This window comes from Hetaerina americana, unplaced genomic scaffold (assembly GCF_022747635.1).
Source record: "Hetaerina americana unplaced genomic scaffold, ioHetAmer1.1.p SCAF_6, whole genome shotgun sequence".
Lineage (NCBI taxonomy): Eukaryota > Metazoa > Arthropoda > Insecta > Odonata > Calopterygidae > Hetaerina > Hetaerina americana.
The window spans coordinates 20,595,487-20,613,826 of NW_027287205.1; the positions used below are offsets into that span (position 1 = coordinate 20,595,487).

The following is an 18,340-nucleotide window of genomic DNA, read 5'->3' on the forward strand; positions in this document are numbered from 1 at the left end:
TGATTCTAATATATGCACTACTGCAAATTAATAATTTATTTGGAAATCCCATTCTTGAAACCAAGACCTAATATTGCTGAGAGCCTCACAGTCTCCTCCTCGTCGCATAACATGACGTTGCTCATCACTTCACAATTAATATAATTGATTTAAATGCGAACAAGAATGGGACAGCTCATGAATGCGTGAGACGGCCGAGTTTACATTCACATAAGGAAAGTAAAACACCCATACAGCTTATACTTAACCCTCCGCGCCGTTTCAGTTCCCTATACTTTCAAGCCGCATTAATGGCGTACCCCGTATTTCGTAATTGATATAATGGCTATCGTGATGAGACCACGTTTTCGCAACCCACCTGAGGACCATTGCATCCTATATACAAATAATGACCATAGATTAAGGGACGGCGCGAACGCAGTCCCTACTACCAAAAATTTTACGCCCGAGTTACCCACATTTGGGGCAATCGCAAGGGTCAGCTCGCCCGGAGTGCAATGGACAAGCCTCACCCTGAGGGAACCACCTTGCAGATCATGGTTGAACCCCTGCGCCAGGTAAGTATGATAATGAGAGGGGGAATCCGATGCAACCCCAACAAAGCGAACAAACTGACAGCGGTTGCTAAAATACGCTCCTAATTTACAAAATAAGGATTGAAATAAATACATTTATTACTTCCAAATAATTATTTTATACATAGAAAACGTGTAACCGTTACATAAATCATGCACATTTATGAATAAAGTATTCATTATAAAAACGTCTGGTCACATTTTGCTTGGTTTACGCAGAAAAATTGCAACGTTTTGAATGACTATCTCGACCTTATTTCTCAATTTACGAAACACTTCTCCTCGCCCTTTTCTTTATTATTCCTTATTAAAGATAATGCATTAATAACTCCTGATTAACGTAAACAAGCAGGCATTCATCTACATGAATTAATGTAGAAGTGAAATACCATGAATGACCATTAATTAATGTAATAGTATTAATGAATACTAGTAATAATATAAACGAAAGTTATCGATACATACCTTATAAAAACTTTTCATCAAATCCCATCTTCGCAGCTCAAGACATCAGAGAAAGAAAATGGAGAGAAATGAAGAATGAGGGGGTACTGTGAAAATGAGGAATCCGTGACCGGAAAATGGTGCAAAAATGAAAAAAACATGTAAGTAAATAAATTAAGAAACAGATTGCTGAAATGGTGCGTTTTCAATTAAAATATTGGTCTGCTATGTGAAACTGAGGAAGAAAAAAACGATCGTATTACAGATAATATTGAATACATAAAAGAAAAAAACTTGAAAAAACCTATCCTTATGGGCCAAGTCCAGTGTCGTGTAGTAGTCACTTTTGGTGGGCCCTGGTTACTAAACTAGGCATGGAGCATGGGGGAAGCGAAAGACTGCCGAAAGTGTATGTGGTGCCTAGTGTGTATTGTAAAATTTAGAGAAAAAAATGTTCTGGTTTAGGAGCTATTGTGAATTACTTTTTTTATTTTTCGTGTGAAAGGACGACGCTGGTGACAATAGTGGGCCCTGGGTCCTAAACTAGGTCATGAGCATGGGGTAAGCGAAAGACTGTATAAAGAGGAAAGAGGCGATAGTGTTTGTGCCAAAATTTAGGAAAAAAATGTTCTAGTTTAGGAGATATTGTTAAGTAATTTCTTGTTTTTGGTGTGAAAGGGCGACTGCACTGGGCCCTAAATGCTAAATTAGGCTATGAATGTGGGTTTTATGCCTACATCGTGATAGAGCAGGGATTGCCGAGTGTTTTTGGTGATTTTCAAGAAAAGTACTTTTCTATTTGAGCAGATATTGTCGAAAACGTTTTCGTTACGACCTCTTTAGTTTTTTCTTTAACTGACGACGTCCCGCTTGGGCTAACTTCAGTGTAGTTGTGTTTCTAGGGCCTATCGTATACTACATTATTCATACCAGTCTTACAATTGCAAGTGAGTACAGGGAGTATCGCTGAGTATAATATGTCCGTTGTAGTCGGATTACTGCAATCGTTTAGGGGATTTACTTAGGTACTTCGTTGAAAATATGTACGTTGGTATGGCTGAAGAATCCAGAGCTCCAACGGCCGGTGGATAGTCGTGGACTAGCTCTCCGTGGGCTAAGTTCAGTTAAGTGTTGATGCAATAAGAAAAAAATAAATTAGTGTTGAGGAAGCAAAACAAGCACTCAAAAATTTAAAATGCTGAATTTAAGGGGATAACAGTTCTGAAGTTCATAAATTTTTTCATACCACACTTCATAAAAAATGCCAAGTTTGTTTGCCTTGGCCATGCTCCCCCCCCCCTCATATTTTATGCCTGTTATCTCTAATATGAGTCTTGCTATGTTAGCATCACAACATTTTTGCTAGTTATGGTCTTTACCAGACATTTTTACAGATTGAGTTTACCCGGTTTCCGTGGGGTGTATAGGAATGCTATGGATTACTTCCTATGTATTTTTTGGTATTATTTTTCAAACTGTTTAATGGTTGTTAGGTATTAACTTACCATAGCTAACTTAATCCTTATACATTTTCTTCTTCTTGAGACCTTCTGTAATGAGGAACCATGGTCTCTTTTTAGGATTTTTTACAACCTCGCTCACTTAACCTATTGATAAAAAAAAGCAAGTTGTTTAAAGGAGGGTGCTGGGAGGTGAGACCACAATGGTTTATCCTCGCCCAAAAATATTGCTTAATTCTGATTTTAAGCATTAATCTGATAAACAGTTTGTTCAGCGGTGATGGCAGTAGAAATGAAGAATATAAACATATATATTCCTTACAAAGGTTAAAAATATAAATAAAACTTCCCTTAATAAAAAGAAATGACTAGAGTCTGCCATATGTGACTACCAACAAACTGCAGAATGAACAGTAACAAGTCATAAATCATGTACCCTTGAACTTGAAATACGACAACCATAATTTAAATATTTTACTGATAATGGAAGAGCATGCATTTAAATAGAACTAATTATTTTTTAAACGCTGAGGGTGGCAAGTGGAATTTTTGCTATATACAACCCTGCAGTTGCTATCCCGTATTGTTTGTGGGAAGAAGGAGTCCTTGAGGCGGCTAGTTCTGGCATCTATTTCCCGAATTTTATATGCATGGTCGAAGCGACCAATGTATGTAGGAGTACGAATAATTTGCGAGACCTCGGTGCTGAAACATGCGGATCTGAATTTATTTAATAATTTCTATCTTGCATTGAATCGTCTCTCTTCCAATGATTCCCACCCCAATCCATGAGAATTTCGGTGACACTTTGCGTTTTATCGTAAGAATTTTTTACAAAATGGGCTGCCCGGCGTTGAACCTTCTCAATGTTCTGAATGAGACCTTTTTCACTCGGATCCCACGCGCTACATGCATATTCTAAATGAGGCCTTAGAAGAGCGTGGTACCAACGTTACTTGACCTTCGAGTCACTTTTGCCGACAATGCGTCTAATGAATCCCAATTTTTTATATGCTTGACCTCAGACTTTACGTATGTGTAACAAGTCACTATGTCATAAATCATGTACCCTTGAACTTGAAATAGGACAACCATAATTTAAATATTTTACTGATTAGTACATTTTTCCCCATCACTTCATAAGCTAGGATCTTGTCTAGTTCCCAGTTGAAATCTAACACTGCCGACACAGTGCACTTGGAATATATTCTTATATATTATACCTATGATTGTATTGTAGGGGTATTAAACCCAAAAATGATACCAACTTAACCTCTTTGACTGTGCCGGTTGAAGCTTCTATCACTGCGCTAGTAGCAACGAATTTTAATATCTTCTGATATGAAAAGCTTGATTGTGTAGAAAAGTCAAATGCTGTTAATCATCAATGACAATCAAAAAGCTATTCACTATTGTGTCCACAGAAGTTCTTATAATAATTAATCATGCAAAGATACAACACTTTTTGTTCCACGCCACCGTATTTCTGGGGAAATGCATCTAATGGCACCCTCAAAGGTGTTCTCTGCTCAGAGACTAACATAAATAGCTGGTGTTTCTATTTGAGCTCCTCCTAGGAAATTTATTTTTCAGGTTCTGAATTTTTAAACACCCCCATCCATAAATATGCACCCATGTAATATTTGTGAAGAAATATTTACATGTCATAAGCAAAACACCACAACAAGGAATGATGATATCCACCTGAATAGCTATATTTTCTTAGTATCAACATAGCCTTTTATATTCTATTTTAATAATTAGCAACCTCATACCAATGACTTGGGGATCTACCATTTAATTTACTTCGGCATAAACTAAATGTCTTGCTTACATTTATTACCAATCGACTGCCTGTTTGCCTAATAAAGATCTTATCTTCTAAAGACAATGAAACCAAAAATATATGTAGAGAAGAATTAATCTAATGAAATTAAGAATACAAAATAACTTTCCACTATCCTTTATTAGCGTACAACCGGTTTCAACGCTCAAACGTCATCATCAGGTACGCTTGAGCGTTGAAACCGGTTGTACGCTAATTTAGGACAGTGGAAAGTTACTTTGTATTCTTAATTTCATTAAAATGAATTTCTACAAGGTTGAGCCAGGAACAATTGAATATTTAAGAATTAATCTCTTAATACTGCCACATAGGCAACTATGACTTCATTTTCTACAATATCATCTCTTCAAAGCAATAACAATCCATATTTACAAACGCGATTGCAGCACAGAAATTTCTCTAGGGTCTTCCATTAAGACTGACATTTGGAAGTTCAACTCAGTCATTGGATAGAACAGAGGTTCACCCTGTGGGATCTCCGAGAAGAATTTATAAACACAATACACCAGGAAAGCACCCAATCTAACATGATTGAAGTGCTATTAAGAACTTCACAGATTGTCAATCACCTACTAGAGTTGCTATTAACATTATTCCATTGCATTCATAATCAGCACATGACTTTTGTCAATTACGAGCTGCAAGCAAGAGATTTGATCATTCTTAACCATTCTATCACCAGTATGAACTTCATCTAATCACAATTACCCCATATTTACAAGTACTCTCAGATATAGACTGTACTCTGAGATTTTTTCAACTGTGAACCCTGAGAAATACATGTATCTCAATTAATAAAAAATAGAAAATTATATTGGGCTATCAATTCACCTTTCCATAGAGGCAGAGTGTCATCAACAAATCTCGAGTGCGCCAACATAAGAGTGAGGTGGATAGACTTGGTTCTCTTGATTCCAAACACTGAACAAATATGTACAATGGTGTATTAACAATCAAGAGGGAGAAGTCAATAGTGAGTACCCAGAAGTTCTTCAATAAAAGCTCCATTTTGATTGTCGATGGAATGCTGAAGGCTAATAGGAAGCAGGACATTGGGCTGTTTAGGGTTAAGAAATGGTTTGGCATGTAGGATAGAATGAAGGGAGATATAACGTACGTGGGGCTGAAGAAGGGTTTATTGTAGCATGGGGTGACAGGCTGAACTTGTTGGAAAATGCTAAGGTGTGTCCACTCTGCATCCATCCACAACTTACCATAAAAAGTAGGCTACCTAATAATGATAATAATTTTGTCACCATTGATAAGATTGATTGACACTATTGGGATAAGATCAGCACTGTGCTTTTCTGCAAGTATTCTTCAATCTGGGCATGTGCTGCCCAATATAAATACTTCCATGTTTTCCATGATATAATACACCGAACACTGACCAGAGAGCGAGAGAACACTGACCACTGACCATAAATTGTCAAGAAACAGAACTAATCTATTACCGAAGTAATGACTCTTTAAGTTCTAAGCATATTAGGAATTACAGACTGTAGTATCACAAGAGGGAATTATATAATTTAAAACCAAGCCATACATTTCCTCACATTCAGTTATGGTTCTTATAATATGGAGGATAACAGACGATTGAATATTGAGGAGAGAGTAAAAGTTACTGAAGAAGCAAATACATGTCACAGATTAAGATGTTTCAAACTCGGCGGGACTTCAGGATGTAATTTTACCTTTGAATTAGACAGCATTGGTTGTCTTGGAGAAAAACATTGGGCTGTTACATACAATTTGTTCAGCATTAGCTTTACGGCGGTCAAAGGTAAGTTGATCATGAGACGGTTTACCATAAAAAAATCTGGCCTGTACCTTAGGCAAGATAGTTTCAATGGTAGATTTAAACGGAACAAAATTTTGTACACCTTTGATAAATATCAACCACATAAGAACTTCTGAGAAGAGGCATACACAATTTTGAAACTTAATTATGGATAACCTTAAGAAAACTAGGTCTGTAACATGAAAGACAATAGGAAACCTACAATTCAAACAGAGAAAAAGGCAAACTAAATAATTACACCATTATTACAGTGCATAAAATTCTATAATAATAAAAAAGTTCACAGGTTTTACAAGTCATAAATAAAGATGTAATACCTCAAATAAATACCACTATGACATGCAGTAAATGCTTCTACAAAACATAAATTGGAATCAACCACAAGTTCTCTTCAAAGATAAATTACCAAAGTCAACTTAATTTGTATCACATCTGGAATATACACCACACAGTCTCCTTAGCAGATAAAAAAATTGAAGTTTCATATTTCACACAGCACTGCAGCACTTCCATGGACAAAAAAGGTAGAGTGTATTTCTTTGAAGTGACAATATCACACATGAGCACACAACACAATCTTAGGCGACAAGTGCTTTCAGGGCTTCCTCAAGTTTCTTCCTTGCAGCGCACACCCTCTCCTCCTGTCGCTTGATGTCATCATCAGCCACTGTCACAGCCTGAGAACACAAGGTGGCACAATTACTTCCAGTTTGCATTTGAAATGCATACATGCCACAGTAATTTTTTAATCCAACAAAATCGTCATGAAAAAAAAAGAAATTCCTTGCCTTCCTTTAATTTAGTACCATACTCGCTCAGCAGCCAAAGAAATTCCTTGCCAGTAATTTGTTACATAGATTGGAGTACATGGGGGGCCCATTAATACCCAGCCATACCTAGATGTGGCGGTAGTTGTTGGGAAAATATCACTATTTTAGAAGGTATGCACTCTATAGAGCATATGTTTTAAGTTTGAAAATGCCACATTGTTTAGTATTTGTTTGGCAGCCATCAATATTGAAAGTTTTCGGTGAATTTGTGGAAATAGAGTGAATTGGTCATCAGTATCTGACACAATACTTTCATTTGAAAGGCCTCAGCCCAACCAATATCAAAGCTGAACTGGATTCTACTTAGGATGAGTCCGCTCCTTCATTTGCCACAGTAAAATAATGGGTAGCAGAGTTTAAACAAGGCCATACGAGCTGTCAATACGAGCATTGCATCGGTCGACCAAATGAGGTGACGACTCCAGAAACATGAAGAAAATCCACAAAGTGATTCTGGATAATCATCGACTCTAAGCGCGCAAGCTAGAAGATATAGTAGGCATTTCAAAAAGTGCGATACTTTGCATATTAACTGAAAATTTGGACATGAGAAAGCTGTGTGCAAGATGGGTGCCGCGTTTACACACACTTGTGCAAAATCAGCACCGTGAAGATGTTTCAATTGAGTGTTTATTGAAATTTCACAGCAACAAAGCAGAATTTTTGCATCGTTTCATAACCGTGCATGAGAACCGCCTCCTAAGAAGGTGAAGACCATTTCATCTGCAGGCAAGGCCATGGCATCGGTTTTTTGGGATGTGCGTGGAATTGACTATCTTGAAAAAGGAAAAACTATCAACGGTAAATATTACGGGAACTTATTGCAACGTTTGAGCGAAGAAATCAAGCAAAAGCGGCCACATTTGGCTGAGAAGAAAGTGTTATTTCATCAAGACAATGCACCAGCTCACAAATCCGTTATTGCAGAGGCAATAATTCATGAATTAAAGTTTGAATAGCTACTTCAAGCACCCTTTTTGCCAGATTTAGCCCCCTCAGATTATTTTCTGTTTGCAAACTCGAATAAATGGCTCGGTGATCAAAGATTTTCCAACCATGAGGAAGTGATGTCGGCAACTAATCGCTATTTTGAGGAGCAATCGCTATTTACCAAGCAATGTTCAATAAGTTCAACTTATTGAACATTGCTTGGAAAAGTGTGCACAGCTGAAAGAAGATTTATGTTGAAAAATAAATAATTTTTTACAAAATTTGTGTTTTCTTTGTTGGGTCAGGTACCTCTGAGTAGTAGTAATATTTAGGGGAGGGGATCAACAGCTGAGGTCATTTGCGCCATTAGGGATGGACAGGAAAGGATAAAGGGTGGAGAGAAACCTGGCATCAGCATTACTTCTGGGATTACCCTAGTAATGCAGTTGCTTAACATATACATGTTATATATATATATACGCTTGCTAAATATTAACTCGGCACATATCCGAGTTCATTAAAATTAAATGTCTGGAATCTTTGGTAAACCCAACCATCAACATTTCCCTACTGTCACTCTTCCATTATCAAATTTCACTCTTCCTCGACGACAGCTACATTCCAAGCCTTTTGGGTTCTCCCAGAATGCAGATCACAAAATCTCAGATGTGAGCCTATGCTTGAATCATTTCAAACACCCCTTTATTTGAGTTTCCCACATGGTATCCACGCCAAACACCTTTGGAATCTTAGAAATGGTTTTAGCTTAAGGATTACCAAGCTTCTGATGACGCTTGAGGAAGAATACCTGGCCTACATGCTCTGCCATCTCATGCAAACTGAAAATCTAAAGAACATATGGTATGGCACCTCACAAAATGAGCAGTAGACATTTCTGGTGAAGATCAAGCATGCGCACCAAAGTATCACTCCCCAGTGTGGAAGTAGCACTACCCTATCATCAGTATTTTGCAGAGGAAAATTTAAGGTTAGACTCTTTTCCAACAGGTCTTTTCAGAAAAATCACTCCCACCAGACACAAAAACATTTAATTAAGTTCATATTGATGTGTTATTGGCATAGTCCACTGCAGATCATTAAAACACTGATCCAAATGCACCATTATATCAGTTAATAATGAAAAACAGAATTGATTTAAGCATTATAAGGAAGAAACAAAAACCTTTAGAGATGAACTAAACCATGGAAAAAATTATTTTGAAATTGCATGAAAGAGCTGCACGATTTTATATAAATTTCAGTTTCTTAAATAAGTTACATATTTTACTGTAGATAAGCAATCCATCACCTGAACAAGAGGTTGATCTGGATTGAGGAAGACTCCAGGATTCTTGTCCAAAGCAGAGCGAGATCCAGTCTGCCCCGTGACTGGCTGAGCTGAGACATGCAAGGCGGTTGCCACTGACTGCAGCAGAGTCTCTTCCCTCACGTGTGGTCCAACAGCACGCAAACCACGAGGGAGTTCCATGGCATCCAACTCAGTTCCACCAACATCACATGCTCTCAAACCCTCCAATCGCTTTTCCCAGAAAAGCTAAGGAACAAGACATTTAAAAATCAGGATTAAGACTACAATACGGCAAGATATTTGATCATGAAAGCCAAAGATTAAATTCAATTTTCAAATAACATGCGAGTAGCAATTGACATTGCATGCTTCCCCTTTTTTTAGAAATGTAACCAAAATGTGCTTTTGTGCTCACGTCAGCCCCAATAAACCTCAGCTTGACAATTACTTCTATTTTAGCGTATTACCCAAAATGTTTTTAAAAAAACCAGCCATAATAACGGAAAATGCACCAAATAGGACCTTAATGATTTAAGGTCCTATTAATGATTTCTCTTAGAAAAATGTCATCACTTTACCCGTCACCTAAATTAAATCAGATGCCAATTAAAGAGTTAGCATCAAATGCTGGCTATTCTTCTTTTCCTTAGTTCATTTATTTTACAATGACATAAAAAACACAATTCATATGCACTAAATGTGACTGAAATTACAGTATACACAGATTAGAAAAATTTGCAAATGACAAACTAAAGTTGTCAAAATGGAAATCAAACTTATCAGAAGATTTTAAATTACGCATACATGAACATATGCCCTTGGATCTCATTAAAATCACTGTAGATTTCTGTATTTAGTTCTATAAGTATGACAATGAAATCACACAGAGCATACTGCAAAGGTGTCTGGTAATATAATGTAATTGTCCCCAAGAATAATGTTTTAGTATGACTGCGGTAATCCAATAAAAGATTGAAAAAAATTATAAAATTAAGGTAGTTTGAAAGACTAACCAAGATATATCATAATATCATTGTACACATATCACATAATAGTAACCAAACCAAAATTGAAGCGCAAAAAATAATGCAAGTGCATTCTTTTAACATGAATGTATTCATGTAGTCAAATTACTAGTTAACTTGTGCACTTTTTTTCTAAAAAATCTTGGAATCATATGCATTCATTATATGAAGGTTCCCTCACATGGATCTTGATGGCCATTCTTTCTCATACTTACCAAATGCTAGAACTGAGCAGCCATTTGCACAACACTGGTTCATAAGGTGTTCCTCAGTTAACTTTGAACTATTGCACATTGAATTAACTCAAGTCATACTTGATTAACCCTCACAAGCAGGATATCATTTCAGTCCGGAGAACAGATTTGATCAATACTATCAACTACTGCTTTCCATAGTATTAAGATTTAATTTCGCAAAGTTGTGATCCAATGTACAAGATAATAATGTTGGAAAACTGTACACTGTTGCTGCCATAGGCTTCAATTGTGACAGTAGTGAGCAGTACATTAGTGTATTCCGTAAGATCCTTGATAAATATTCTTCATTAGTAAGTGCATTACCTGCTTGGGTTTCTCCTGTGGCCCATGCTTGAAGTCTGACTTCACCTTCCCATCCTGCATTTTGTACACTGTTACAGGTTGCTTGAATATTGAAGCCGTCTGGCGGATTGGAGGCACCAGTGATGCATCATTCCGCACTCCTCTGCTGCAAAAAGTGGTATTTGGTGGATAAAGAGAGCCCACTACCAGTTTTCTCATCATATGGACTTTAAAATAAAATATCTAGCATGTTATAACTAAGGGAATACACTCAGATAGGAGTTAACCTCAGTATGTGACACATGGAATGAAATAAAGAATGTTTTATAAAAGGTGAATGAACCCAGGCAAAAATGTGGTATCTATGATCTATGCACCGATAAAGGTGCTTAATTTTATGTTTAAGATAGTTCTCCATTAATATTCTAAATCCTGACACATAAAGGTTCCATATAATTTATCTTTTGAGCCATGAAAAAAAGGAGAGAATCTATGACCGATGCTTCAAATACCAACAAATTCATTTAAATATATTATGGACCATTGCGAAGGAAGTTTGCAAAACTTTGAGGAAAGACGGTACAAGTAGTAGTAGAAGGCTCTAATTTATGGAAATATATCATTTGTGAAATGATCAAATTATATTTTCTGTAACTATTCATTCTATATGATGAATTTGACTGGCAGCGCACCATAATACAGTACAATTTCAGTTTAAAATCCAAGAATGGGTGCATTGCAAAATCAGTGCGGGTAGGCAAATAACGCACATTCAGTGAAACATGTTGCGCAGAATAAATGCCTGTGGAAAATTCAATTTTATTATTTTTCCATCAGAGGAATAATATTGATAATAAATTGGATCGAGTGGAAGAAATGCAAAGGGCTAGATGTGATAGGAGAAAGAAATAAAGATTGAAAGAATTTTTAAGGAGGCAGATAAAAGTACATAGTTAATATAATATGGGGTAGTAGGGTGTTGAAGTCTATTAATAAAAAGAGAAATTCCATTTTGCAGCTACCACCGCTTTAAGTATCACATTTCACTTAAGAATTTAAATACCACACTTCACCATGAATTAGGCGCATGCATATTCAAATAAAAGACGAAGAGTGAAACAATCAATACAGTTATAAGAGTTATACAGAAGAGCAATTTTAGAGAAAAAAAGCTAGAGGAAGTTATAAGAGAGAAGAAAATAATACTCAAGATACAAAAAAAAAGAACAATTAAGTAGAAGAAAAAAATCAAAAGTGGTGGAAGTTATCTTACTCAAGCAGGAATTGAAGCATATTATATAAGCTGAACTGAATTTTAAATGAGCAAATTGTAGACACAACAGCTTAAAATCCACCCGCTAAATATTACTCGAAGTCATGCACTGAAATCACTATCAGCCTACCTTAAGCAGCGTTAAAAACTGATGATTGACTTTGAGATCATTACCTGACGCATTTCTGTAAACATACCCAATATTCGGTCACAGAAATGTAATATTTAAGGAGATATTCAAAAACATTATGCCCGGAAAAGCTGCCTAAGCTGGATGGATTGCGAGATTCAACATTTATTCCACAATATTGTTCATGTGAAATGCACTAAATGGTCCACAAAAATTTAACACTCTCAATACCACTTGCTGCAAATTAACAGCATCGAGGAGCTAAATGATGTAATCAAGTGGATAATTATAAAAAGTAATTTTCCTTTAACTATAGACAGGCATTTAATTATTATTTCAATTTTGTGATAGCAGCTTTAACTCGACATGATTTTGAATTTCCTCATGAACAATTGTGAAATGAAGAGTAAATATGATTCAAATACAGTGGAACCTCACTTAACAGAGAGAGTGTGTCTTAAATTGATAGCCACTGTCCACTGCTTCGGTCTTTTGCAGTCATTCAACAAACTCCTTAGTGTCACAAGTGATAATACATTTTTTCAAACTTGTGCTCAGACATGTAATTTGTGATTTTTTTGGGAAAACTTAAACTTGAGAAAGAGCTACAAAAGACAATCATATAAGAACACAAATAGCTATAGAAATGAAAAGTAAATTCATTGAACAGACAAGCATGGATGATCTAGCATGCACATATAATCGCTCAATGTCAACAATTTGCACTATCCCGAAGGACAAGATTAAGGAGATAGATGCTTCCAAGGGAATGACATCAATACCTACCCAGCGGTTACGTAACTTCAAAGATTTTGAAAGCTGTTGATTGTTATTCTCATAGAGATGAACATTAAAGTAATTGCAATTTGACACTATATTATGAAGATATCATTGGTGAGAAGGTAGAAGTGATTTTTGCTGACCACATTAAGAATTACAGCATTACAAGACACAGCGAAGTAGCAAAGCTGTGACTAGAGGGCCGCAGAGAACTTCATCGGCATTTTCAATAAGCTTGCAGATTCTGAGGGTTACCTGCTGCAGCAGGTTTTAAATTTTGATAAAACAGGTCTCTTCAGGAAAAAGATGCCAAAAGCACACTAACTATAGAGCTATATAACAGCAGTGTAGAATGCATTGCCCAACCACAAGTCAGTGAAAGACTGGCTAAAACACTGCTTGTTAACCATTCAGAAATTCCACAAGCCTTCAATGGAGTGTAAAAACCCGAAGAGCAGAATGAAAATTACTTGTTTTCAGCAAATTCACATTCCAGGTTGGTTCAGTTTACCATAGAAGAAAAGATGATTCACAATCCTAAGCAAAGTATGCATAATTTTCTTTGAATAAACCTCATACATATATATTTTCCCCAGCACTGAACACATTAATTTATTTTACATTAACTTATATGGGAAAAAATGTTTTGCTTGACAAGTGTTTTGTATTACAAGCCAAAATTCTGGAATGAATTATGCACATTAAGGTTCCACAGTATATAAACTAGGGAATCTAAATATTTGGAAAAGGTATACTAATTTAAAGCATGCATGCCTCCACTGCAGCTTAGGGGCAAAAACATAGTATACAACCATCCATGCATGTTAATCCACAACAAACATAACTGCTACACTGGTTTAGGTAACTTAAAATGTTATAAAAACAGTTCTAACAAAAATTTCCCCATTGAGTCCACAAGTCAATTCTCTCCGCCTATAAACAATTTTTCAACCAAGCACAAATTCATAAGTACAAAATGACAATAAACTTCAGAAATTGATCAAAAAACTCTGAAGATTGCTACTGTCGTTCTGTCATCCTATTTCTGCCACATGCAATATAATATGCAAATAACTGCTCCAGTGAAGTCAAGAAATTTAAGATAGTATAGCTTTCATGGAATCCCAGAAACTTTTCATTACTTTTATTTATTCTGAGCATATCCGAGACCTATTGGCCCTAAAGGCAATATCAATGAATATTAACTTCTGTCATGAGTGGAATATCCACTCTCATTACTGGAATCTCCAAATAATAATAGTTTAGGGAGTCTTTCAAGGTGTGATACTCAAAAGTGGTACAAATCAACTCATTATTCATAACTGTACTCGAGTCTTTTTTGTGCTCAAAATGAAAGGCTCAAGGCCGTAAATATGATATTTAAACACAACAGTTATAAACATTCACTTTAACGACTTAATATCTTCCAGATAAATTATTCAGGTCATTATTAAAGATGGAGCATTTACATACAATTACAAACATTCAGATGGCAAGTGACTGCGGCAGAACTTAAAATTTCACCTACATTTACCGAGAATGAAAATCCAAATTGTTATACAGAGAGACATAATATGAGAATTTTGCCCTGACACATACAGCTTGTAAATCCAAGGGGTCATAAACATTTATCATCACTCTTATCACCTCAATAAAATGGAATTAGTAGATGTCTATGAACAGTATTCCTAATAAGGTTAGAGCATAATAAAATTGGAGATATTCTGGTAAATAGTTGAAATCATGACTCTGGCACATACAACTAATTTCAAAAAAATAAATTCCCCGTAGTTTAATAGAATCTCAACTCAATACCTGCTTTTAATGCTGTTGAATCATAAACATAGCCGTTAAACAAGGCAAAAAAGTGGGTAATTTACTATCAGTTCTGCGTCACCTAGAATTGAATCTGTATTTATTCAGGCAAATTGGTTCAGGCTCAACCTCCTTAAAACCTCATCTTCCCTAATCTATGTGAGGCCAGAATTGTAATTTTAAATGTATACGTTTACCCTACCTCTCGGGAAAAAATATTATACTATAAAAGACAGATCATGGATCCAAACATGCACATTCTCAGAAGGTATGCCCAAATGCATGTTATCATGTATTATCAGGCTTAAATTATTAGAAAAGACCAACAATGACACCATTTATTATATCAAGAAAAATTATTGAAATGTGTTGGCTTTCCCAGGAGCTCCTTCCAACATTTACGACAATTCAAAGCACATACAACTCTGTAGTATGCTTTTCACCACTATATCTTACACAGTAATGTGAAATATAATGACATAAATGCCAAACTTCTAATATTAATCAGCAATAAAACCACGAATTCAGTACTTACCTCACTTATTATACTACAATCATGCATTTTCAAGGATATATATATATATATATATATATATATATATATATATATATATATATATATATATATATATATATATACAGCAGATGAGATAATCAATGAAATTTCAGATAATTTAAAAAATTTTGGATACCAAACTATTTTTAACAACTTGAGAAACCGAGCTGAAGAAATGATAATCAAAAACACATCAGAACTGAAAACTCTATTCTTACACACATAACAAATCATCAACCTAATGAAACTCATTCATGCTTAAAACTTAATTAGTGTTCCTACATATATGTAACATAAAATGCTCCGCTTCAGCAAGTTTCAAGCACATGCATTGCCATTAGTTCATTAAAATGAATACCCAAAAGGCACTACTTTTTATTTAATAAAAAATAATGCCATTAAAAGCAAGCTTCCAAGAACAAATACGTCATACAACATCAAAAGTCATAAAATTGAGAAAAAGCAGGAGTAAAAATGAGATTGTGTGACTATTGCTGAGGGGAATGCCTAGGAAATAATATCAACATGTGCATTTGGTGAAAGGGTAACTCGCTTATGGGAGCAAGCGAAGATATACCTGTAGTCGTACTGAGTCCCTTTCTGCTTCTTGTTCTTTCGCAATAGAAGGGAATTTATTTTGCCTGTTCTGAAATCAAATGTAGAGAGATCGAGGACATCTCCCAAGTAGCGAGCCAGCTGGGGCTTGCTCCGAAACTTCTTCCCGCTAGGACTGCAACAATAAAAACAAATGTCTACTTAAATGCCCAGCGGGATTCTAACCAGTCACACCCATCCATTTTGCTAGACATGCATGATTTTAGTTAATAACAATAATACCAAATGATAAAAACCAATAAAATAAAAATACAGAATGTTGCAATTGGTTTGTTTCGGTAGAATTTTGCCAAAGATCCGGAAATACCGTTGATACCCTAGCAACACAAAATTTGCTTCCTTCCAAATTCAAAGTAATGGCGTTTCGTAGATGTCACATGTTCTGGAACTTTGGCAGAAGTTCACCATACTCTCCAAATAAAACAAAATGCCATGCAATAATTAGCAATATTTAACCGAAACTCTTCCACATAATTTTATAAATTAGTGATTAGTCTTGGATAACTCCAGAAAATAAATTAATATATGAATGAGTTGAAACATGAAACTAAACGGTAATTATTGGGAGGCAAATAAATCTGATTGCCGGTTCTGTGGGTGGTAGTAAACACTGGCCAGCAAATGGTAACCTAATAACTGGCACGATACAACCAGCTGATCGGCGTGTTAACAACATCGTGAGAAACATAAAAGAAAATTAAGAAACTCTTCACGCCAAACAAAATAGTAAAATTTAACTATGCACACTTCAAACATTTTCATCATAATATACTGTTCTTTCTTAGATATATTTTGGGGCTATCCGCATTCAAGCGCACACTGCTTCTCTAAACGCTAAACTGGCAAAATCATGACACTTTAATTAATAATCAATATCATAAAAGTTATTTCGCAACGACTCTAACAAGGCAAGTACCAATCCGATTGCTCCACTACTCCAAACATTAAAGAAATATTTACATACGTAAATATTTACCTGTAGTAATATACATCAATTTTTCCAGCTGAGAGACCCGACTTTCTAATGACTTCTTCTCTCTGCCAGCCCTTGGGTAGAGCTGAGCACTCGTACTTCTTCCTCTCCACGGACATCTTCAAACATTTAATAACATACTATACTTTAAATTAGTTTCATCGGCCGGAAAACGCTGCACAATATTAGGGAATTAACAGCGTTTCTTATTACAGTTCTTAAATAGTCTTGTCCCTAACGAAAGGTGTCCACTTTGGGCAATTTGTATACAAGACGCCATGGACGGTCCAGCTCTTCCATGAGGACGCGACGGCATATCGATACCGGCTGTTGAAACAATCGAAAAATAGTTATCGAAAGAGGTCGATATCGAAAAAAGGTTGCCTCCGCCTTGTTTGAAATGCCTCAGATGAAAATATACTTTATCTAAAAGAGTAGTGCCTTGAATATTGCTAAGAGAAATATTTTGAGCATTTATATTTTGAGTGACGTTGCGAAATATTTTGTTCCTCAAATTATGGTTCAAGTTAGTCGAAGGATGAAAGATGATATAGAAGAACTCACAACAGCTCTTACTTTTCATTTAAATACATGTGTATGGATTATTAATTTTTTTATTACACAACCTACCGGTTAAGGTAAGTTTTCTACGGACACCAGTACCAAACAAATATTTTGCTTCTCTTAACAAAACACAAACCAACATCCCACTATACAACAAGTTCCTCTTCATCTCAGTGTACTTCTTTCCTCCCTTCATTCCAGCAAACATTCCCTTCCTATTCCTGCCCTTTCCTCATTTGCCTAGAATTATCCCCTCTATTACAGTCTTTAGCAACCCACTGCCGATCAATATGCCTTTCAATCATTTTTCTTGCCTCCTTAGGATTTTTCCAACAAACCCCTCTCATCGCCCACCATACCTAGTACATCCTAATTTGTTTTCCTTTTGGTCCATTTCACCTTCACAATTCTTCTCCACACCCACATTTCAAAGGCCTACTGTCTACATCTATCCTCCTGCTTTAGCTACCACGTTTCCGTGACATACCTTGACCACGTTTCCGCATCAAACATAGCTACGCTCCATATCAAAGTTTTTATGAGTCTTCTCTTAACATCCTTACTCAACGTCCATACCATCAACTCCCTCCTTGTGAAAGCCACTTTGCCTAGGGCAATTGTTCTCCTTAAGTCCCTCCTACTTTGTCCATGTTTGTCCAAAGCACTTCCAAGATACGTAAACTGTTCTACCTGCTCTAGTTTTTGCCCTCCTATTTTAATGTTCAGCATAGCCTTTTTCTCTCTGGGAAATCACATAACCTTTATTTTATTAATATTGATTCTCATCCCATACCTGTCGCACTGTATTTCCAATCCACTCAGCAATGCTTGCAACCCCTTGGCTGACCGACAAACTAAAGCTTGGTCATCAGCGA

At 36.0% G+C, this 18,340-nt stretch overlaps 1 protein-coding gene and 1 non-coding gene across 5 annotated transcripts; both read right to left on the reverse strand.

Annotated features, from left to right (window-relative positions):
* Positions 1 to 401: 401 nt before the first annotated feature.
* LOC139695541 (U1 spliceosomal RNA) lies at positions 402 to 565 on the reverse strand. Its single transcript, XR_011702328.1, has one exon. It is a non-coding gene; the product is annotated as a U1 spliceosomal RNA (small nuclear RNA).
* A 5,120-nt stretch (positions 566 to 5,685) lies between these two features.
* On the reverse strand, positions 5,686 to 17,202 carry MBD-like (methyl-CpG-binding domain protein 2). Of its 4 annotated transcripts, none has more exons than XM_071593597.1 (5): positions 16,905 to 17,202; positions 15,891 to 16,043; positions 10,781 to 10,925; positions 9,196 to 9,441; positions 5,687 to 6,803 (listed from the first exon to the last, which is right to left on the reverse strand). In XM_071593597.1, the coding sequence occupies exons 1-5, from the start codon at positions 17,018 to 17,020 to the stop codon at positions 6,705 to 6,707; spliced, it is 759 nt and encodes a 252-aa protein (XP_071449698.1). In that variant the 5' UTR covers positions 17,021 to 17,202; the 3' UTR covers positions 5,687 to 6,704. The 4 variants fall into 4 exon arrangements, with proteins under 4 accessions (XP_071449701.1, XP_071449698.1, XP_071449700.1 ...); XM_071593598.1 differs by having other exon boundaries at positions 5,688 to 6,803; positions 10,781 to 10,922; XM_071593600.1 differs by lacking the exon at positions 15,891 to 16,043 and having other exon boundaries at positions 5,686 to 6,803; positions 10,781 to 10,922.
* Positions 17,203 to 18,340: the final 1,138 nt, after the last annotated feature.